The 23,999-nt window shown below is 38.6% G+C and overlaps 1 protein-coding gene across 1 annotated transcript; it reads left to right on the plus strand.

The window, feature by feature from the left end:
- The first annotated feature begins 9,471 nt into the window (after positions 1-9,471).
- LOC120431643 (putative uncharacterized protein DDB_G0271606) lies at positions 9,472-22,326 on the plus strand. Its single transcript, XM_039596750.2, has 7 exons — positions 9,472-9,804; positions 18,893-19,155; positions 19,217-19,406; positions 19,474-19,665; positions 19,858-20,271; positions 20,352-21,254; positions 21,326-22,326. Exons 1-7 carry the CDS (start codon positions 9,799-9,801, stop codon positions 21,569-21,571), a joined length of 2,214 nt encoding a protein of 737 aa, XP_039452684.1. The 5' UTR covers positions 9,472-9,798; the 3' UTR covers positions 21,572-22,326.
- Positions 22,327-23,999: the final 1,673 nt, after the last annotated feature.

Genomic DNA, 23,999 nt, shown 5'->3' on the forward strand with positions numbered 1-23,999 from the left:
TTTACACCTCTTTATAGGATCCTAAAGCACTTAACACTCAAACGCTCGGGTAGTCATTTGACCCCTATTTTTTTTCTTAGAAATCCCATAACTTTTGATAGAATTGACCAATTTGGATGCTTTCGGTTGCAAAAGATCCAGATTTGTCTATATTTTGAACTGCCAGATGGGGGACAAATGTGGTCCATTTTTACCGGAGATATTCCGGATTCTGTTGGGGTACCTCGGCCCTCCTATATGGGTATTTGGCCAATATAATAAAAACTTTTCAACAGAAAAATTTCGGAAATGATGCAAAACTACAAGGCATCATCCTAATACATCATCCTGCAAAAATAATTGACATGGTTAAGTCCTACGGGGCAGCGGAGCCGGTTCCAGTTGGGCAACAATTGACATCAGCTCAGTGAACCGTTTCCGGATAGAACCTGTTCCGGTGCCCGAAGGTCTTCAGCATGTCATGTAACTATGCAGAATGATGTTTTAGGATGATTCCTTGAAGTTTTGCATCATTTCCGATTTTATTCTGTTGAAAAGTTTTTATTATATTGGCTAAATATCCATTTAGGAGGGCCGAGGTACCCCAACAGAATCCGGAATATCTCCGGTAAAAATGGACCACATTTGTCCTCCGTCTGACAGTTGAAAATATAGACAAATCTGGATCTTTTGCACCCTGAAGCATCCAAATTGGTCAATTCTATCAAAAGTTATGAGATTTTTAAGAAAAAAAATAGGGGTCAAATGACTACCCGAGCGTTTGAGTGTTAAATTTGAGACGTTTTTCTCTGCTCTTCCACCATTTCATTTTTGACCTTCAAACTCTCACTGTGCGAAAGAAAAAAGACCACTTATCCAACCTCCATCCATCAGCTGATAAGTTCCCAGAAACAAATTCTAAACTATCCCCCACCGTTCCCGATCCACACATGTGCCAGCAGTTATACCGCAGGCCAGATCCAAATCGGTTCAACTCCGCAACCATAGCAGGATCTGCCCTCGGCAGCGGGCCAAACTAACTGTTCCAGTCATTTCCAGCCGTACAACCATTTCTCCCGGGCAGCATAACCGGACGGAGCGCGATCGCGTAAACGATCCTCCACACGTGACAACTCGATAAACTGCTCCACACTCTTGGCAGCAACTTCTCGGGAGGAGAAATGGTAGGTAGCAGCAGCAAAAAAAAGGAAAAAAAGGTTGCGAACAACTGGTTGACGGCATTTTTGTGCTCCATAAAACCGTGGCGAAGTGCACTTTTAGTGCCCCTGTGACAACGATATAAATTGCGAAATGGCGCTGCGCTAGTGCAAAGATCGTAAATTTTCGCGTTTGTATAACCGATGTTTATGAAATGTAGGAAGTAGGCACTGCCTCTTTTGCCTCACTTAAATTCGTTTAGACAACAGAAGCCTACTAGATTGACGGTTGGGAAACTGTTCGCAACAGGAGTGCTGAAATTACATCATAACGAGGTGCGATGATCAGAAAATTAAATCAATAAAACTTCTTTGGGGACTTGGGTGGAACTAATAGACTCAGAGAGTTCGTTTGAGTGGTGATGCTGTTTGGTGGAATCGATTGCGCGCCTTTTTCCACCTTCCATACAAGTCTGATTACTTTCTTCGACGCGGAGAGACGTAAACGAGTAACTGTCTTATCGGTAGTTAAAATCTTGTTAAATCAGTCATTTATTTATGCTTCGAGACTATGATTGCAGACCATTTAAAATTTATAGGCAAGTTTTAGGCATTAAAAAAACACTGGATGGAAAAATGAAAAAAATAATACAGCAAAATGAGACTATAGGGTGTAATATGGTTGCATGGAAAAAAAGTCCAAATTTTATGAGCACAGCAATTTTTAAACAACTTCCTAAAATGTAGGAACGATTGGTTAAGTACCCACTTTGCGCAAAGCGATTCAATTTTGTATGGAAATAACCTTGCAAAGTTACAAAAAACACGTAGGGTATATGACCCTATTTTGGACCTAGTACCTATTTTGGACCTATTTTTATTAATCGAGGTAGTTCAGGCTTTTAAAGTACGAATTCACTGAATCCAACCAACAGAAAGTGTAAGCAGGATCGTTTTGTAGCTTACCTCTTCCAAAAATGTTAACATTTTTGATTATTTCCGCTTTTTCAGCCACTTTTTCCAATGCCAATTGTATTTCCTACCATTTTCCTAGCACATCGGTTAGGTCCAAATATTCCGGCCTCGTTGCTTATCGGATTTGGCTCGCGACACCTTGATGATTTTTTCTGTTTTGCACTGAAACCAAGCAATTTCATCCGGTTTCCGAGCAATGTAACTGTTGTCTATTTAATGCTTTTATGTTTTTCGTCACTAAACCATTGAAATAACTATTCTATTATCGAAAAAAACTCAATTCAAAATATTTTTTCAGATCAGCCACGTTGGATCAGTTTTTGGAGCTATTTTGCCGTCGGTTCAAGGCTATCACCAACACATGTATAAAGAGGTGTTGCCAGTTTTGTTTATCAATTTATTTCGATATTTCATTGACATTAATTGATTTTTTTTAATTTAATATTTTGAATTGCATTCCTTTACTGTAATTATTTGAAAGAAATCTAAGCTTTAAAAAGCAAATGATTAACAGAAACAATGAAAATATGTTTTTTAAACAATAAAAATGCAAATTGATGATAGAGATTTAGATGATTGTTTGGATCGATTGCAAAGTATCCCAAAATTTAAACTGATGTTGATTTATTTTTGTCTTAACATCATTATCACCAATTTAGCTGCACATATTTTTAATTTTTGCTTCAAAAAATGCAAACTGGCTACCCTGTTGGAATTGAAGGGGAAACGATTGAAAAACCTAAAGGGTCTAGTTCATTAAATCGTCAGCTGTCACCGTGACAGGAGCTGTCAACATTGCTTACGAGTGGTTTTTGAAAAAGTCGTATGAATTAAATTTAAAAAATCTTGAGTTGGTTTTAAAAAGGTCCTAAGCGCTAGTTGTAAACAAATCAATTTTTCGATCAGTTCTCGATCAATTTGCGAATTATAAATAAAAAATGCTTTGAATTGTCATCTGCACGTCTTTTAAATCTTTTAAAAAATCAAATAAGTGTCGGATATCGTGATGGCTGTTACGACGTATTACAATCTAATTAGAGAAATATACATATGGAAAATATATGTTTGGTAAGTTTTGACTGATTTTTGCATATCTATCAATATAAATATTTTTTTTTAATACAGGTACAACGTATTTTTCCACAATTGCCAGCGTTGGCTTATAATAAATTACACTTTTAGATTTTACCGTGTCAATCATGATAGAAACACAATTGAACCAGCTAGAAAAATAAAAATCTTCCATGTTATCTTTATGAATTTTATGGTTTGAGACATATCTGTTTACCGTAAATCTGGGTGACTTTGTTAGGTTTGAGATTTTTCCGCAAAATGAAGAGTACAAATTAAATACGTACGGAATGGTATGGAATCATACTGACCTTGGTAGAGAAGTGCTCAAAGCACCTCATGAACATCTTTTCAAGAAATTTTTTGAAAAGTTAGTTAACTATAATTAAGAAAATGTTGATAAATAGCATTATTTTAATCGTCTCAAAGTGTCATGATTTTCTCAATGAACATGATTTTGAATCGTAAAACGGAATGCATTTTCGGATTCTTCGGACAATCTTCTACTAGGAAAAGGTAAAATAAGTTTGTAAATAATAAATATTATTTGTTTTTGAAACATAATTCAAAAAAATCTCCTAATTTAAAGGCATTTTCATTTAAACAAAATGAATATAAAATGTAAAAACTTTTGATTCGTTCTTTGAATTCATTTAAACATGTAATATAAATCTATATTTTAATAAACAAAACTAGTTTTAACGAACTTCAGGCAAAAATCTGATTTTTTTACAATTTAACCTAATTTTTTTTGTATTATATTAAAAAGCTTATAAACAAAGTTAACTAAATATTGACATAAATGATTTTCTTAAAAATTATATCAGCAACCTAAGTGATGGTAAGTTCGAAGTAAAAATAATGTTTGAACACCTCAAATCTGCTTTTAAGGGTGCACAGCAACCAAGGAAGTTGTTGTCTTCTTATTCCAAAATTGTCAAACTTACGGACCCAATCCTGCAAGAATCTGATTGTAAAAATAGACAAACCTTGTTGTAAATAACTACGAAGACAGTAATTTAGGGGATGAATAAAAAAATATATCGATAGTTCCCGTAGTTTTGAAGATACTAAAATGTCTGTAACATAAATCTGGGTGCAAAAGCTATGGTTGATGTGTACCGTTAACAAGACAAACTATGACTATCAAAGGCACCCTGGTATTCAAACAGAGATTTTTTCAAATATTACATTGTTTTTAAAAGTGCAACATTTAGTTAAACTTTTTATCAAGCAACTGTAAAGTTTAACATGACAGATGAGAAAGTTTCACACTAAGTTACAAGCTATAATCTCCCTTTAAAATTTCTTCATTGTTTAATCATATTTGAACTTAAACTCTGCGTAAAATTTAGAACCTTTTTTCATTGTAACTTGTTATGTATCTCTGTCATTCATTTAATTTTATGTTAAGGTGTTTTTATTGCGACTAATAACGGGTTGCGACTAATAACGGGTTGCGACTAATAACGGGTTGTCTTTTATGTTCTAATGCTTGAACAACTAGGTCGTAAGAATACGCAAATTGTAAATAGGACAGAGACCTGCAAAAGATGCGTGAGATTCCATTCAATATAATTAAAACACGTTTTCAAAATAAAATCCATTGCTTTATCATAATTATTTAATTTCTGAAATAAATATTTTCCAAATTATAATCGTGGATAGGCCCTTTGGTTTATCAAACCGAGTTTTTTGTAAGTGTGCGTGTTGCCGCCGCACGCCGCAATTCGAGTTGTCCAAATTTCAACCAATCAGAGTGTGGGTCCAAAATAGGTTCAGCGATGTCTCCAAAATACATTCAATAAGTCCAAAAAGCATCCAAAAAATGTTTTACTTGAAATGCTTATTACAATGAAATGGTTAAATTATTTTCAATTTTCAATAGTACACTTTGTTAAGCATAAATTAAGGCACAAAACAATCCTGAAACGAGCCAAATTAGTTAGACCGTTCCTGAGAACCATGCGAAATGTGTTGACGCTTTGCATAGTAGGTCCAAAATAGGGCCATATACCCTAATTTTAAATTGAAAATTGTTGTTATAAATGAAAAAATTACCCTTCTGGGTTATTTCAGATTTGAAAAGTACATTAAATTTCCCATAAAATGACATAACGGTGTATTTTTCCGAGAACATTAAGATAAAAAATTCGGCATGTCTGATATTTGGCATGATGAAAGAAGGGCTCTTTCCCGACATTTTGCGGGGTCCGGCGAAATATTTCGTCTTTTATTTTTGAAGATTTTTTTTTCGATTTCATAGGAATTTTCTTCGAAAAAAAAAGTCGATGGAAATCGATGGGTTCATGTTCATATCCATCAAATTTCTTATGAATGTGCCTAAAGAGACTCAAAATTACATATTTGACCTCAAATAAAAAGTTTCCAACCCAAATTTACCAGATTTCTAGCTTTCTTTGAAATAACCCCAAAATCCAAGCTGGAAACCTCAAATCGACCAATAAAAATCTATTCTTAGTACAATTCGTCATGAAAATACAGCAAGAGATTGCCTGGATACAAATTCGAGCATAAAACTCAGGTAAACTGAGAGTATTTCATTTAAATGCTATTTATTACCCAAAAAATTCCCAATATAATTTTTCTAATCCTCTGCCATATAACGCTATGACATTTTAAAACATTTTCAATCAATCACTTTGTAGAGAACAGTTTTCTGAACATTTTCCATAAAAAAAGTACCAATTTTGGTTCAATATTAGTAGAGATATACCCAATTTTCCAAAAAAAAAAAGTGACTTTCTTCAAAATTCCGGAATTCAATTCTCATTCAAACGATGAACACTGCCTACTAAGATTTTTTAAGGATGAAAACATTTGGCTGAAACATAAAACTTTTATAAAATTTTGATGATATTTATGAAAATTATTTTACTAGAATTATAAAAAAAAAACTCAGTAGGCGGTGTTGTTCGTTTGAATCGAGAAATTAAAAAGAGAGATGTGAGCCGGTAACATGGAGTGAAACTTTTCCAGCTGTCATGGAATACTTCACAGCAGCTTAACAGAAAGTTTAACTCCATGTTGCACTTTTAATTTCTCGATAGGAATTAAATTCTGAAATGTTGGAGAAAGTTACTTTTAATTTGACGAAATTGGGTATATCTCTGCCTATATTGAACCAAAATAGATATTTTTTTAATGGAAATTGTTCAGATAACTGTTCTCTACAATGTGATTGATTCGAAAATGTTTTAAAATGTCATGGTGTAATATGGCAGAAGATTGAAAAAATAATGTTGGGAATCTTTTGGGTAAAAAATAGCTTTCAAATGGAATACTCTAAGTTTAGCAATGTTTTAAGCTCGAATTTGTATCCGGGCAATCTGTTGCTGTATTTTCATGACAAATTGTACAAAGAAACGATTTTTATTCGGTCGTTTTGAGGTTTCCAGCTTGGATTTTAGGGTTATTTCAAAGAAAGCTAGAAATTTGGTAAATTTGGGTTGGAAACTTTTTATTTGAGGTCAAATATATAATTTTCAGTGAAGAAAAATCCTATGAAATCGAAAAAAAATCTTCAAAATAAAGGTTGCTCTAGACATCCCGACGAAATATTTCGCGGGACCCCGCAAAATGTCGGGGCACAGCATCTCATCCAAGCATCACGTGAATGGTATGGTTCTTTTCTTTCTGTTAGTAGGGTAAGGTATTGGTTTTTCGATGCCTCCCGAGCTACGATGCTATGGGGAGGACTTTATTTTTAACCCGTCGCCGAGCCATCTGATCGTATAAAAACGTTCTGCAAAAGCAAAAAAACGGTCAAAACCCGATTTAATCCCACCTGGGGTGAGAAAGAGCCTTTCTTACTTAAGAATATAACAATGGTAGAACTTCTTTCAATTAATAACATCGACTTTGTTTATTTATAACGTCAGCACAAAAGAAAGTCTTATGATGAAAGCAAAGTATTATGATGATATTATGAGTATTATGAATGATATGATTTCCAAAAGAAATAAAAAACGCAATTTTCACCAAAAGAATATTTTTAATCGTACAATATGTTTGTACGTTTGTAATCAAACAAGCGTTTATGACAAACGCGATCGTAGCAAGCTTCCCAACAACGCACACCGCGGTTTTGGTTTTCTAGTTTCGGTACGAGCCCTTTTGTGTGACTGTGTTGGTGTTTTGGTTCATCGTACCAGCGCACCAAGACTAGCAAAACCGAGGTACAAGTGAACCGCGTGTGCCGCACGGTGCATGGAAGCTAGCCATTCAGCTTCTACGAAAGTGACAGAGTCGGAGATAGCTATTTTTAACAACCGCACCACTACACACTCAATCGCGAGAACCCTAGGAAGAAAGCCATTGGAGTCGCCAGCATTGAACACTTTGAAAACGATATAAACGATGAAAAGCTTAGAAAGCTCCTATTGGAATCCAATGAACCCTGTTAAATAAACTTACGAAATCACGAAAAAATGAAGTCTACATTAAGGCGATTTTAGGAGCGCACAGGAAACAAAATGATTGTAGCCGGATGAATGTCCTATGTCACAAAGGTTTTTGCATAAACATTGGACAGTTATGCAAAACGGACAGGGCAAAAGAAACCGAAAAGCTACGATATCTTACATATTGAAGGAAACATCGGTAGACAAGCTACTACAAAATAAGTATAAGTCGAGCCAGCAAATATATGCGCCAGCATTCTCGCGCCAGTATTCGAAGCTCAACTTGACAACTTGTCGACTTGGCGACGAAGCGTCAAAAATCGATGCAGTGTGATTTTTTGACGATTTTTCCGATTAAAATTCATGCTGAATCGACATATTTACGAAGATGGAAATGACGTCCTGCCTTAAAGTAAAACCTATACCTTTCTTTAGTAAGAAAGGCAAAAAGTAAATCGTTCTAAAAATTGGATTGCCGATCGATGTCGAATTTGTTTCAGATGCTCACTCATGGTCTGTACTATGGATGTAGCAAGAAATTTCGAATAAAATCAGAAGTGAAAAATGTTGGCGAAGGTCACCAGGTGGGCTTTTACCTTTTTTAAGGGATTTTTTTTTCTTATGGTAGGTCAATCAAACGGCTCTAACTCCAGAACCATATTATGAATCTGGATGAAAATTTGGGTGGTTGTAGGGCTCGAAAAATGCAATTTTTGAGATAAATAAAAGATATGAAAATGAAAAAAATTTACCATAATTTCATTTGAAAATTGTGTATTTTGTTGAAAGGGTTGGCCGCATCCGAAAACAGATGGATATTTCGAAATTTGCGCGGCAACTCGTCCAGGTTCAGCACACTAGCTTTCATCTGCACTTAGAAGAATCGCAATCGGATATATGGGAGCTGAGAACGGCGCGACACAAAATTTTGCAAAATTTTACCACATACGAACATCACTCGACCTCCACGGAATTTATTTTCTCAAAATTCGAGGGTTGGAGATAGACGAGTTCTGTCAAGGTGAATCGATAGAGCGTCGAAAATCGATGCAGTGTGATTTTTTGACGATTTTTCCGATTAAAATTCATGCTGAATCTACATATTTACGAAGATGGAAATGACGTCCTGCCTTAAAGTAAAACCTATACCTTTCTTTAGTAAGAAAGGCAAAAATGTATGAAACATAAACAAAAAAAATATTTTTGATAAATCATCATTACTCGAGTGTCTCAAACCCAAATAGTCATCCTTGACTAATTTACAAAAGAATATGGATTGAATATAAAGTTATCTAATTACTAAGTGTAAAAGTTTAAATAACTTTGGAAATTCAATATAAAACATATCGAAACATAATTTTGCAAACTTCTGGTTCAACTAAATGTCAATATAATAGCATAGACGTGTACATATCGACTCAGAATCATGTTCTGAGCAAATGTCTGTGGGGATGTGTGTAACTGGGTGGACAAAAAATTGTCACTCGATTATCTCTGGAATGACGTCTTGGGGTACCATAAGTCTCTAGGTACTTAGGTTAGGTTAGGTACTTCAAAAGTTATGCTAAAAACGATCTTGACTACATTTCAGAAGATTATAAAAAGGGTGACAACCCTATCAAATGTTAAAAGCACTTAAGATTCAATTTTATTATGCATAATAACTCTGAAAACTACTTTCTTCAGGATCGAAACACAAATGTGCCAAATATGCCATCAATTCAAGACAAATTCAAGTTCAGTTTAGTTTGGTTTGCAACGCGCGCACTCGTACTTGCAGGTAAAGTACTCACTCCACGCCTGAGGGGGGGTTGGTCCGGGCTGTCTCCAAACGGTTTTAGACCAAGCGCCTAGATACCATAGCAGCGGGGTTTAGTCCGCCAAATGGTTTAGTCTGCATTCGATCGCGACGTTACTCGGTTGGTAGTCTCCCGCGCACAGGCGCTTCGTGCAGGAAAGGAAAGTTGCCTCGTGCAAATGTGAGGAAAATTTCGCGCTCGCGACGTGCGATGCTCTGGAATGGTGCTTCCGGTTTGTGAAGAATTTAACGGAAAACAAATTGTGAAGATTTCTTTCGCTGATATGGTTTGACCTATCGGGTGCTATCTATGTTGTACAAATAAGTGTGCCAAAGTAGTGTTATTTGGATATTGAGTTTCAATTGGAAAAATTCTAAGAAAATAGTGCCAACAATGAAGGTAAAATTTTAAGTGTTAAGTGCAAAAAATAAAACAAAAAAAATCTTCAAAGAAAAAAACCTTCATAGATATTGGTGGTCAAAATAATGTGAAACGAGAATGCATGCGCAAATAATGGAAGTATTACAAACAATGCAACAATCCTGTTGCAACTGGATTAGAGGCAAAAATCCAAAACGAGTACAATAAAAATGGACATCTTTTTTTTTTTTATTCTAAACTTATTTTTATTAGGTCCTCTTAGGTGCTAAGACCAGGTTAGGACCGAGGATCGATCAACATATTAAATATACACAACAAAAACAACTCCTTACATTCCATACTTGGAGATCATGTAACTGACTAGGGTTACTTGGTCCAAGCGGGTCTTGCAGGTTTTGAACCTGCCGATGTACTCGGAGAAAATGCCCCACAGCTCAGCCGAACTGTAGAGCACCTCCCCGGCTTCCTCCTCCGTGGCTCTACCGTCTCGGGAGCCACCTTGGCTGCTTTCTGCGGGTCGAGGGTGATCCTTCACTTTTCCGTCCGGAACTGCGCCCGGCAGCGGAGGGAACTCCGCTGGCGTGAACGCCGGAACTGCTGGATTCTGCTTCTCCGCCTTCTTTGCCGGCGGTTTCGGTTTCGACGCCTGCTGGCGCCGCTGGATGAAATCCGCACGCTTGGGGCAGCTGCGGTCCGTAGCTTCGTGGGCTCCAGAGCAGTTGGCACACCGCTTTGGCTGGGCTTCCTGGACTTCGCACTCGTCCGTCTTGTGGGGACCCCCACAGTTGTTGCACCTCCCCTTGAGGTGACAGTTCCTGGTTCCATGACCCAGCTGCAAGCAGTTCCTGCACTGGGTCACGTTCGGTCGCTTGTTCCGGTAGGCCTCCCACCGGATGTGAAATCTCCTCAAGCGCTTGATCTCACTCAGCTGCTTCAAGTTGGTGTACCCCTTGGGGAACGTAACAATGTACGGGGTTTCCTCTGACGAGGCGGACTCTCCCTTTCTCTTGATGGCGTGCACCTCCATAGCATCCAGGTTTTGCGATTCCTTGAGGTTCTTCTTGACGAATTCAGGTGAAGCCGGTGGAAGTCCTCTGACGACGACGCGGAGTTGCCGCTCGCTTCGTTTCTCGTGGGTGTAGAACTCCACTTTGTTCGCAATCAAATGGGCCCGCGCGGTCTCAAAACGCTCCTCGGAGGAACACAGCAATTTGATCCCAAACGGAGTTAGCTTGTAACTTGGCTTGGTTGTGCACGGCGACATTACACTCCTCAGCTTGGCGTAGCTCGTATTCTTTACCACCAGAGGTGGTGGTTTCTTGGCCACTGGAACCACTGGTACCGTTGGGACGTCTCCTTTCCCGGCTTGTTTACCATTGTTGTTGTTGTTCTTCACCAGCGGGCTGAACTTGTTGTTGTTGAGAAGATGCTCTTCTTGGCCATTTCCGCCAACGACTCCGTCGCTGATCTTCTTCCGCTTCCGCGTTCCGTTTACGGAACGAAACTCGTCCCCATCGGAGGATTCTTCCACCTCCATCCGTAAGCACTTTGCCGCGCAATGAAAATCAAAACACGTCTTCTTCTGTCAAGCTGAGGAACGAGACTGAAAATGGACATCTTTCAACGAGCTAATTGTGAAACCGCTAGAAAATCTTCATAAACAATGGACTGTTAAATGCCATTTTTGAAAATAAGATAAACAAAAGAAGCCTATATGTTCTGTTTACTCACAGCCGATAAATCTAATTTGGTAACATTTGATCAAAAACAATTAGAGATATGTGAATTTTATGACAACAATTAAAAAACGAGTCCCACGATATCTCGTCACTGCTTTCAAGATTTGGTCCTATTTCCATCCAACTTGTCTATTCCTACTATTCCATCAAAACAAAAATCGTACCATCCACTTTAACGACCCCCAGGTCTTTTGTGGTCTCTATTACAAGTTTCTACTCGAAACAAGGAGTCCAAAAGCTTGAATGGGGAGAGCACCAAACCCTCTTTCTACTCCAAGGAAGCCAGCGATGCCAAAGGAGTAGGCTTGGTTTGGTGTGTTGTTTGTCTTTATAGCAGGGAGACGATTCCCACACCTGGAATGACTTAACGGCCTAACAACAACCAAGGCCGGAACCGACGTTTTACTTCCCCATCCGATGGAAGGTTTGAGCAGATGGGAATCGAACCCATGCTCATCCGCTTACCAAGCGAACAGCGTAACCATTCAGCCAAGCCAAGCTGCTTCGCTATTCAAACAAAGTACTAAAAAAAACTTTTTGTCGAGAAATTAAAAGTGCAACATGGAGTTAAACTTTCTGTCAAGCTGCTGTGAAGTTTTCCATGACACTTGCGAAAGTTTCACTCCATGTTACCGGCTCACATCTCTCTTTTTAATTTCTCGATAGAACCTTGCTTGCTGACCTCCAACTGAGCTGTTTATGAATTGTTTTCAGTTGAAAACGCCTTTGAGAAGCTGTAATCGGACGTTAAAGTGCTAATGTAAACGAAACTATTGGCACTACGCCCCCCGGGGCATGGCATTCCTCTAACGTGGGATTTCTGCTCCAGCGCCTCTGACGAGACAGGAGAAACCGGGACCGACGTTTTACTTCACCATCCGATAGAAGCTCAGTGGATAAGGCGGGAATCGAACCCGCGTCTCATAGCATCATCGGGATCGGCAGCCGAAGCCGCTACCCCTGCGCCACGAGACCCACAAAGTGCTAATGTGTCAACATCAAATGCCCGATCGAAAAACATGCATTTCTTCTGTTTGTTCTCTTAACAAATATTGAATATTGGAACCACAGCGTAATAGTTTAGGGGAAAAAACATATTTTGATGAATTCATTGTTTTTTTAAATATATTTTTATAAATTCAGCGATTTTTTGTAAGGCCATAGCAAATATTTTTTTATATTTATTTCACACTCTCCTTCAAAATCAGACCGAAAAATCAAGGGGCAAAAAAATCTTTTCAAAAAAATATAAAATGTTAATAGAAAAAGAAGTTTTATCAACTGAAAACCATCATAAATGCTATTTAATGAGTTGATAGTCATAATTAGCAAGTTTAGCATGTTTTTCACGAATAAAAAAAAGTTAACGCCTAGATATTTTGATTTCAACCCAGTTTTTCATTCAAATTTGGAAGCCCTGGCTTGTAATTTCAATGAGTGTATATTTATTGCCTGTCCCTCGACATTGGCCAGACATAAAATTAAAAAAAAAATGCAACAGCTCAAATTTAAAAAAAAAAAACTTTTTAGTCGAAATGTTTCATAAAATTACAGTAATCATGAGAGAAACAACTAAGGTTTAAAAACATTGAAAACTTCCTGAAAAATCATTTATTCCCGTCAATAGCGAAATTTAATTTGAAAACGCATCAAAGGTCTCTCAGTCGAATTCCGGACTTTTCCCGGCTCTCTCAAGGGCTCTGGGATTTACTAAGTTTTTTTTATGAATACAAAGAGACGAGTTGTTCCTTTTAATTCCGCTATATATTTTTAATATCTTGACAGATACGTATTTCGTCTACTACTTGCAGACTTCATCAGTGTTCTGTTCTCGACTGAAGGTTCATCGCTGCACAGCTAAAAAAGTAGTAATCCAGCTGCGTGTAAAAGGCCTGGGTGTAAAATAAATATTGCATTATTTTATGCAATTTTATGTGATTTTACACCCTGAAATATGTAGCCCATCAGTATGGGAAACCTACTTGACCGAAATGTCAAGCTGATGTATGCGTTTATCCTTACAGCTTTTCATCGGTCTGATGGCCGAGTGGGCTAAGGCGCCAGTCCTAACTATTGGTGCTGGGTTTGAATCCCGTCGGTTGCAACTTTTTTTTGTGTTTGCAAAAATTGTACATGCAGTGTGTAATATTAAGTGTTTATTTTGACGAAGGTGATGTGCATGCTTTTGCATGCGATTTTACCATCGGATTTTTTGCTGTGTGGTGTATCCGTATTTGTAGTTACTGTAGGTACTACCTCCTCGTTCTTCTTTGGTGTCTGTATAGGTAACAGCTTAAACAGCCACGTTGAGCCGTTACCTGAATCCTTGTTGAGTAAACGTTTGTTGCCTGCCTTGAAGATTTCCAAACATTCGGCGACAGCGAGCTTCGATGGGTTCGTAATGTGCCTTAAGATGACCGCGTCGCTAGTTGTGATGTTATGTTTTTCCTTGATGATGTGTTCGGCTACTGCTGACTTGAAATGGGGGACAAATCCTTTTCCTCCTTGGCAATTCTGACATCTGTGTTTATATGCTCATCCAACCTGGTTTGCAGCAATCTCTTAGTTTGTCCAATGTAGCTCATATCGCAGTGGCCGCAGGATACCTCGTAGATGCCGGGTTTGCCTTAAGTCGGTATGGGGTCTTTCGTTGAACCTAAGATGGATTCCAACTGGCTGTTTCTACTGCTGAACACTAAATCGATGCCAAATTTAGCCAGTTTTTGTCGTAATGGGCGTGTTATCCTGTAGTCGAATTCTACTGCTGCTCTTCGTAGTGGCTCTACCGGTGGCGTAAGGGTTGTGAGTGAAGTTCTGTGGAGTTTTCTTTCCTTCTTATCGATGATTGCTTGGATAGTTGTTCTGCTGTAACCGTTGATTTCTGCTGTTTCAAATATGTACTCCAATTCTTTCTGTTTTCCTGCTTCGCTGAGGGGTAAAGTTGTCATCCTTTGTATGAAATAATGGTATGCTGCCATCTTATGTTGGAATGAATGGTTTGACGTGGCTGGGATTGTTCTTCTGGTGTTTGTTGGCTTCCTGTAGATCTCGAAAGAAAACGAAGATGAGCAACCTGGTTCTCTTAGGATCAGGATGTCTAAGAAAGGTAACTTTCCTTCGACTTCCATTTCGAAAGTTAACTTGATGCTAGAGCGTCCAATTTCCCGGGGTTACTAATTTCCCGGGAAACGGGAAATTTTCAGCCAATTTCCCGGGAAATCCCGGGAATTCCCGGGAAATTTTAAATTTATTGAAAATTGTTATGATCTTGGTTTTAATTAATATTATGCAACAAAATTGTATAGGACATCACTATTAATGATTTAAATAAGTGTGAAGATCAATTAATAGCTAGACTGCATGTAAAAAATCATTCGACTACAAGAAAATGTGTTTTGGTATTTTTTGATGAGAAATATTTTTTTATCAAAACTGTGAGTAAAATTAATCCATAATCCACAATCATAAAATTACTTTTAAACTTGCCTCTGTGACCAGTTTATTGAAATGAGAAAAAAAACATGCAAAAATTACGTTTTTCATGACAAATACTGGTTTCAGCTCTTGAACAAATGGTAAAGCTTTTTAGTGTTGGTTTTACTCGAAACAACTCAATGTTTCAGATATTTTAAGTAAGCTTTGAATATATTTTTGCATTTTTTGAGAACAAACAATAGAAAGTAATTTTTCAATGATTTTTTTATTGTTATGCAACATGATTCAAATTATACGATAAATTAACATCATTCCACAAAAAGTCTTCTATTTTTTTTTCACACCCTCTAACACCTGTAGTTGCACCAGTGCTCCATAATTCTTTTACTTCAAATTATAATTTCTTTAGTACTAGGTATTCAACCAATTGAATTAATTCTTTTTGCACAAATTCGATTTTCATCTCATTGATCATGGTAAACAAAAACGTAAAAAAATCTCAATTTTAATTTGGAGGTAAGAAGTTAACATTGTTTTGATGAAATAACATCAATCTATTAAAACATTACCTAATTGTTATAATTTAATACTCATTAAGCAAGATCTATTTCCAGTTGCTTCAATAATTAATATTATCAGAAATAAATCTGATATCATAATTTCTGATGATCTGATTAATTATATATAAACCAAACAACACATTTAATTAAACAAAATCATGTCGAGTTTGTTTATTTATTATTTTTTAAGAGATTTTTTTTTTTTAAAATAGTTAAAAAAATGTAAGAAAATGTATACTTCCGCTTGAATTTCGGGAATTCCCGGGAAATTTACAAATTTCCCGGGAAACGGGAAATCTTTTTTTTCGGGAAATCCCGGGAATTCCCGGGAATTTTTTTCCCGGGACGGGAAATTGGACGCTCTACTTGATGCTCCTGTTTATGGTGTCCAGTACCGTTGTTAGTGAATCCCTTTTGATGATGCAGAAGACGTCATCTACGTATCTCCACCAACGTTCTGGTAGTAGTTTTTTTTTGCAAAATTTCAAATTTGGCTTTGCTATGGAGATAATCTTGAGAATGTTCACCCCAAATTTCGTTCCAGTTTGATTTGTTTTTTTTTTAAATTTATCCTGCATTCAGCATCAAGCATTTGCTCCTGTGTTTTGCTCCTAGGGATAAATCGTGCTTGCCATTTCATTAGGGCACATAACTTTTTTAGACAAGAGTGTGTCCCTTTCACACCTTATGTAAACTGTCATTTGAGTGAAAGGGATACACTATTGTTTACAAAAGTTATGTGCCCTTTTGAAATGTTAGGCTCCAAATAATATATTTTCGAACGAAGGCAATAATCGAAGTCGTCACCTTAATAAAGGTTTTGGAAACATAAAATGATGTTCAAGCCCTGTGGTGATAAAGATGCTCAGTTTTCCTTCTCTTCTAAAAATACAGAACAAAACAGACCCAAGTATCATGATGGGCACGGAAAGGATCAGTCAAAACGCGACAAAGTTCGCTGAAACTAGCGAGCAAAATAGCTATTTTTAAATACCGCTAAATTTGTTCGCTATATATGTAAAAACAACGTTGATTAATCCACCCTTAGGTGGTTGGTGCCTTCCTCACATTTAGAAGGTAATGCTATTCAAAATAAACACAAAAAGACGGAAATTTCAGTGTTCTATTAATTTGACTCATTATTTGACTCACTTAAGTGCTTATAACTTTTGATAGGGTTGTCAGATCTTCAATCTGTTGAACGCGTTGGAAAGGTCTTTAGATTACCTATCCAACGACAGGTCGCATGATAGATCCGGACAACGTTTTCATCAAAATATCTGAGATTCAGCCTCCAAAAAGTGCATAAATAACACTTAAGTGCATATATTTTTTTATAGGTTTGTCAGATCTTCGATCTTTTGAGCTCGTTGAAAAGGCCTTTTTAATACCTTTCTAAAAATGTATAGCATTGTGGGGTTTCTTACAAAAAACACCCTTTTTTCAATCTACCGGACTTTTATTAAAATCGTTTTTTTTTAGCATAACTTTTGAAGTACTTAACTAAACTTTATAATTTCCAATAGCGACTTATGGGACCCCAAGACGGATCGAATGAGACTAATACAGACAAAATCGGTTGAGCCAGTGCCGAGATAATCTAGTGCAAATTTGTTTGATCAACATCCCACCACACACACAGACATTTGCTCAGAAATTGATTCTGAGTCGATATGTATACGTGAAGGTGGGTCTAGGAGATCAAATTAAGAATTTGATTTTTCGAGTGATTTTATAGCCTTTCCTCAGTAAGGTGAGGAAGGCAAAAATATGACGGATACCGTCAGTGGGGGTGACTATGGGTCAAAAAACGATAAACCTCTCGTAATTTCTTAATAACAAAAACAATTTAAATAACATCGAAAATCTTTGAACGTAGATTTGTTCTTAGATAGTTTACTAACATTTTCCCAATATATGGTGGATTTTGATGAACACTACCTTAAATGTCAATAGTTTGAAAATTGACCCAATCTCACCCCTTAGAGGGGGTGACATGGGATCAAATGAAACTAAAATGATGCTCAAATACAACGATATGGTAAAAACAAGTCATCCAATAGTGTTTCTTGTTCGAGGGAATCGTATTGACATGCTACAATGTTTGAAGTGGAGCAATTCCAACAAAAATATTAGAAAAATGATTTTTCGAGAGGTAATTTTTGGCCAAAAACGTACCTCAACTTTAGACAGCTGCCAAAATAACAGGATTTGTTCTAGGGACGAGATTTTTTCAGCGAAGTTCAGCGTAAAAAATCATTTTGACCCAATCTCACCCCCCAGACGCAATGTCACCCCCACTGACGGTATTAATCAAAGACTTCTTAGTCAGACAAGCGTGCATGATGGCCCTTTTGAACGACAACACATTTCTTTTTTTCCTTCTGAAAAAAAACTCTTTCAATAATTATTTTTCAGAATTGCAAAAAATTTACTCGTGCTGAAAACCATCTTCATTTTGCAACATGTTGCATAATAGTAGTTTATGCAACAAGTTGCAAAAAGAGGATTTTTTCAGCACGAGTCGTACATTTATCCAACGAGGTTCACCGAGTTGGATAAATACGACGAGTGTTGAAAAAATCAAGTTTTGCAACGAGTTCCATACAATATTTTTTGCAATTCCGAAAAACACCCATTGAGTGAAATTTTAAGTAAAATTTTCATGTATTTTTCCAATAAATCGTTTAAATAAAAAAAAATGTTGAAAAGTTTTACTTTTCGAAACAAGTGCTGAAAAGTTCAACTTTTCAGCACTCATTTCAGTGCTGAAAAGTAGAACTTTTCAGCATTTATTTTGAAAAGTGTTGCTATTCGATTCTGTTATTTTTGGTAGAAAAAAGTAGGCCGTTTCATTTCTTCAGAAGGACAGGAAAAGTTGACAGTTTCACAGCGGAATTGCAAAAACGACTTTTTGCAATTCCGTCGTGAAACTACTTACTTTTCCTGTCATTCTTGAACGACGAAATAGCCTACTTTTCTGTACCAAAAATAACAGAATCGAATAGCAACACTTTTCAAAATAAATGCTGAAAAGTTCTACTTTTCAGCACTGAAATGGGTGCTGAAAAGTTGAACTTTTCAGCACTTGTTTCGAAAAGTAACACTTTTCAACATTTTTTTGATTTAAACGATTTATTGACAAAATACATGAAAATTTGACTTAAAATTTCACTCAATGGGGTTTTTTGGAATTGCAAAAAATGTTTTATGGAACTCGTTGCAAAACTTGATTTTTTCAGCACTCTTCGTATTTATCCAACTCGGTGAACCTCGTTGGATAAATGTACGACTCGTGCTGAAAAAATCCTCTTTTTGCAACTTGTTGCATAAACTACTATTTTATATCTCCAAATGTCATTTTATTTCCAGTTCAAACTTCACGTGCTGTTTCTTGCCGTGTGCATCGGTTCGACGGTTCGAGCCGACTATCCGTCGTTCAAGCCGATGCTCGCCAAGTCCCCGCTGGTGGGCTACTCTGCCCCCGGATGGCCACCGAAGCTGGGCTCCTCGGGAGCCTCTCCCGCTTCCGCTGCCCTGGCCGCGGCCGCCCTCAAGCAGTACATGGTTCAGCTGCGCAGCGGAACCCGTTTGTCCCCGGTGGCAGTGCGTCCCTCGCCGGCAATGCTCATGAGGTATTTTTTTAAATTCGAGTTTTAATTTGTTGCAAATTTAGTAATCCAATACACTTGACAGCCTGAAACGACCGGTGAAGTCGGTGTACTCACCCACGTACTCGTTCCTGAAGCAACCCATGATCAAGAGACCGATACTGAGTGCCTCAGCCCATTCACCGTTCGTGCTGAACTTGAACTTGAAGCCCAAGTTCCAGAGTTCGCCACCGGGGCCCAAAACGGGCGAGATCGTTTATGAAAAGTTGAAGCCGGTAAGTGTCGTACGTTTTTTCTTTTTTTGTGTAGGGAAACTAATAAAGGTTTTGTAATCACTTCTAGTTGGTGTCCCAATCCCGATTACCTTCGTCGCCCAAGGACGGCGCGATTCACACCATTCCGGCGCCAAATTTGGCCAACGTAAAAGCGTCCTCGAAGCCTGCCGTCCATCAGCTGCAGATCTCGACATTCGACGATAACAACCACCTGTCCAGCACGTTCGCCACGCAGCCAACGTTTGCATCGTACTCGACGGTAATTGCCCCTGCCTAAAAGAATCGTTTTTGATGGACTGCAACAGGCAGGCTCATTATTGTGCTCGGCGTTGCGAGAAAAAATACTCATAAGCGGGGAGTTGATCCGACATGCATTTCGAAAGTGAAACACTGCATAATCGATTTTTTTTTCTCTTAAATTCCTTTCTCTGATTCATTGTATTTTGTGCAGCCTCAGCCGGTTCAGTTCCATCGGCCGCCTTATCCGCCAGCGGCGCCACCAACTCACTATCAGGTGACCGAGGAACATAGCAACGATGTCACGTTGAAGAATCCGTACTCCGGAATGAAGACCTACTTCGCACCCGATCCCGATCCGTCCCTTCCGAGCAAAACCCTAATGCCCACGTCCGATCCGTTGAGCGAACCCAGCAACGGCAGATATCCGCCTAATGATCTGCTCCTGCAAGCCCAAACCCAACAGGCCCAGAACCATCACTACCTGACCCCGTCCTCCCAAACCCCGAAACCTTTCTACGATGTCAACGCGGCACCTCAGGGCTATGCCATCCCGTTGGCCAGCCAACCACAGCTGCAACAGCACATCCTCCAGCAAACGTCGATGTTGCAAGGAATGCCACTCTCGGTGAGTGCCTATTCCATCGCCACCGACTTTGCCTAACTAACAGCATTAACCTCTCTGCTTCCTCTCTGTATTAATTCCAGCTCTATAATCCAACCTATCTCGTGACCCAGTCCAATAACCTGTACAACAACCATCAACACCAGCTGCAGTCGAACCTGTTCAAGCCGGAGTCCAACTTCTTGGGAGCGGTTCAGAGTCCACAGGTAGCGCAACCACCCAACAATGTCCTGTACAATTCCTACTCTTATAAGCACGCCGAACCAGCGGCCGCCAGCCAAGGTCAGATCCTGGCCGCTACCCAGGACCAACTCCAGGAACTCCAATCAGCCGTCAGTCAGATCCAGCTGAACGACCTGCAACAACAACATTCCCACGAAACGCCCACCTACGCTCAACTCGTTGGCCACGAACAGTTGGCACTTCATCAACAACAAATCCCACAGCTAAACCAGCTTGAGCAACAACTTCAACAACAACTTATCCAACAACACGAGAAAGCCAACCAACATCAACTCACGGAAGGCGAAATCGCGAACCTGCTAAACTTTGGCACCATCAATCTGCACGATCAGCTATCTCCCAACGATTACTACCACTACCAAATCGACCAAGAACAACAGCAGCAGCAGCAGCAGAACCAGCAATACCACCAACAACAGCAGCAATCCTTTTACGAACTATCCGAACGGCAGAAGGAAAACGACAGGATCCTAGCGCAAGCCCAGCAAGATCTCTACCAACAGCAGCACCAACAACCCTACCAATACAACACGGAAACTCCGCAACCGCAACAATCGACGGCATCCTCCGAGGAGTACCTGTACGCGTACCAGCAGCACCAGCAAGCCGTAGCCAACGCGCTGGCTCACGGCAACGGGGACAACCAAAACAGCAAACGAGACACCACCGATCCGGCCGAGTCAACCCCGGAAAGCCCCCTGCGGATATTCGTGCCGGACACCGAGAGCGAATACCCGAACAGCGTAAGCCAGAAGCTAGGTTCAACGTCAAGTCCCAAAAGAATTCTAACTTTCCCCTCTCTCCTAACTACCAGGTCACAGCCCAGCGGCGCATGGATGAGCTGAACTACGATTACGCCGACGACGAGGAGGCGGCACAGCAGTACAACACGGAACCGAGCACGTCGGCCGAACAGTACGGCAACATCAACCGAGCGGACGTTGACGTCGAGAGTGACGAGCAGGGTGAGGGCGAGGAGCAGCAGCAGGAATCGACGGTAGACGATCCGACGGACGCGGAGGACCTGTATCGGCAGTATAGCAATCATCGTTTGAATTAAACGATCGATGAGAAGAGTGTGAAGCGGACAAGCTGGGGAGGCGATCGGGGGTATCTGGGCAAGTTGAAATTCAAAACAACTGCGGAGTCATTTGCCGACATTTTAAGATGCCGGCTGACTCTAGTTTTGTTCTGCCGAACATTAACATCAAAACTGAGCAGGCATATCGATGCCTCTGTGCTCTTTTATGCGAACTACGCTCAACCCTCGGTGGTTGGGCACTTTTTAGTTTGACACTTTTTAGTTTGTACCCCGTTGGTACAAACTCAAACTCAGCCAAACTAAAAAGTGACTATAACTGTCACTTTTTACACGGCACTCACGCACCCTATCAAATCAAAAGTTTGGTAGTGTGTGTGTGAACTCCGTACAAAAGAGCACAGAGGCATCGATATTTCGAGGATCATCCCGCTCCGAAAATGTCCCAAAACAATCATAGGATTTATCTTTGCCTCGACTGGTTCTTTCAACTTGGGTGCGTCTAGTGTGATCTTGATAAATTACAGGAAAATCGTGAGAATCGCAGCGTTCGATTTGAGCAGAATGATGAATGATTTTAGAGATTGAGACTCTGCGGGTTACTCCAGAACTCTATACTCCAAATACCTGGCCAATAATTATATTTATTAATCGTTCCGGCAGCGATGATTACTGCTGCCTTTATTTATTACTTTATGTAGCTTTAAGTTATGATTTTTAATGTAAATTATTCTATTTATTTTCAAATAAAAACAAATTTATGTTTCACAAACTTATGTTAAGAATGTTTTGATACTATGTACATTAAACTTATTAGTAATTTAAAGATTTCGGTTATTTTTCAAAGACTAATTCTAGAGTTTTTTGTTAAAAGGTCCAATAAACTATTGTGTTTCATATGTTTATAGGACCTATTAAAAAAATTCTGGAATTGTTTTTTTAATTAATATTCCAACGCCCAAGGCTCCAAAAAAGTTGGAACGGTAACTTCAACACAATGGTTCTCTGGCATGACTCAACCAATCGAGATGAATCTTCTTTCCAGTGATTTGTTAGAATGTCTAGATGATTCTAGAACTTTGCAGAACTTAATTTCAACAAATCTGTAATTTTTGCGATCAAAAACATCGTTCTAACTTTTTTTCGCGTGCAAAAAAAATTACAGATTTGTTCAAATCAAGTTCTGCAAAATTTTAGGATCCTCTAGACATTCTTAAAAATCACTGGAAACAAGAATCGTCCCAATTGGTTGAGTAATGCCCGATAACCAGCGAGTTGAAGTTACCGTTCCACCATTTTTGGGAGGTTTGGGCGTCCGTGAAAGTTGGACATGCGTTGGGCGTTCCAGTGTTAAATATATCTTTATTGAACTTTGTTATAATAATTACATTTCATTTACATTCTAAGTGGTATGGCTAAATGCTATTCATCTTTGTTGTACTTTTGGTGTTATTATTAACTGTTCACATTAATTTATTAACTTCAAAATGTTTTACATTTTTGCACTGAATAGAATACATTTGGGTAAAAAGGAAAAAAATCACTTAAACAACTAATCTTCTCATCGATCGTTTAAACCAGTAAACTACGAACTGTATTTTCGCAATTCGCAATTTTCAGTGTATGGGCGGGCCTTGAACGATCTTATGCACCAGGTTCCCGACGAACACGCACTGCCCTTACAATTACATCTCACCCTAGCTCTGAGTCAGTACGAGCAACACGCTAGAACACGCTTTGAGTGTTCGTGCCAGGCATTCGCACCTGTTCCTGTTACGCATTTCAACTCGTTCCAGAGGTGGAACATTGCGTAGGGTTTGATGTAAGTATAAGCGCCTAGCCATTTATAGTGTGCCGATCAACATTTATTTAAGCGAAAAGTGAATTATTTATAGTTTGAATTCAAAATCTAACTGGTATTTGCTGTGTATTGTTTTCTCCGGAAATCTTTCCTAGTGTTGGATCATGCTTATCTGTTGCTTTTTCTTCTGTCGCGGTGTTTTGTTACAATATTTTGGTCCTAAGCATTTTATAAAAAATAAGCAAAAGTACAATAGTAATATTGTGTTAATTCTTTGATCGTTCCATAAATTGCGTAAGGGCTCGAACCTCACTTGTTTGAAGAAAAGGGTGAAGATTGAAAACAATGGACAGTGATAAAGAAATTAACAATAGTTAATAAATAGAGGTAACAAACAAGCTTAGATTGTATTGAGGGCAATTTATAGGGCAGATGAAGAATTATTTAATTATCAATTGGTAAAATAGAGTGGAATCAAATAGAGAATCAAATAAGTAAAATCGAAATCAAATGAAGGATAGTAAACAGAAGCCGTGTTAGAAAATCAGTGAAACAAAATATACAGAAGATAGGTAGTAGCTGAAATAGAAAGAAGAGAAACCCCGTTCTGCCATGCTTAGGTACATCTACAACAGTTGACTCAACATA

The sequence above is a fragment of the Culex pipiens genome, chromosome 1 (genome assembly GCF_016801865.2).
Source record: "Culex pipiens pallens isolate TS chromosome 1, TS_CPP_V2, whole genome shotgun sequence".
Taxonomy (NCBI): domain Eukaryota; kingdom Metazoa; phylum Arthropoda; class Insecta; order Diptera; family Culicidae; genus Culex; species Culex pipiens.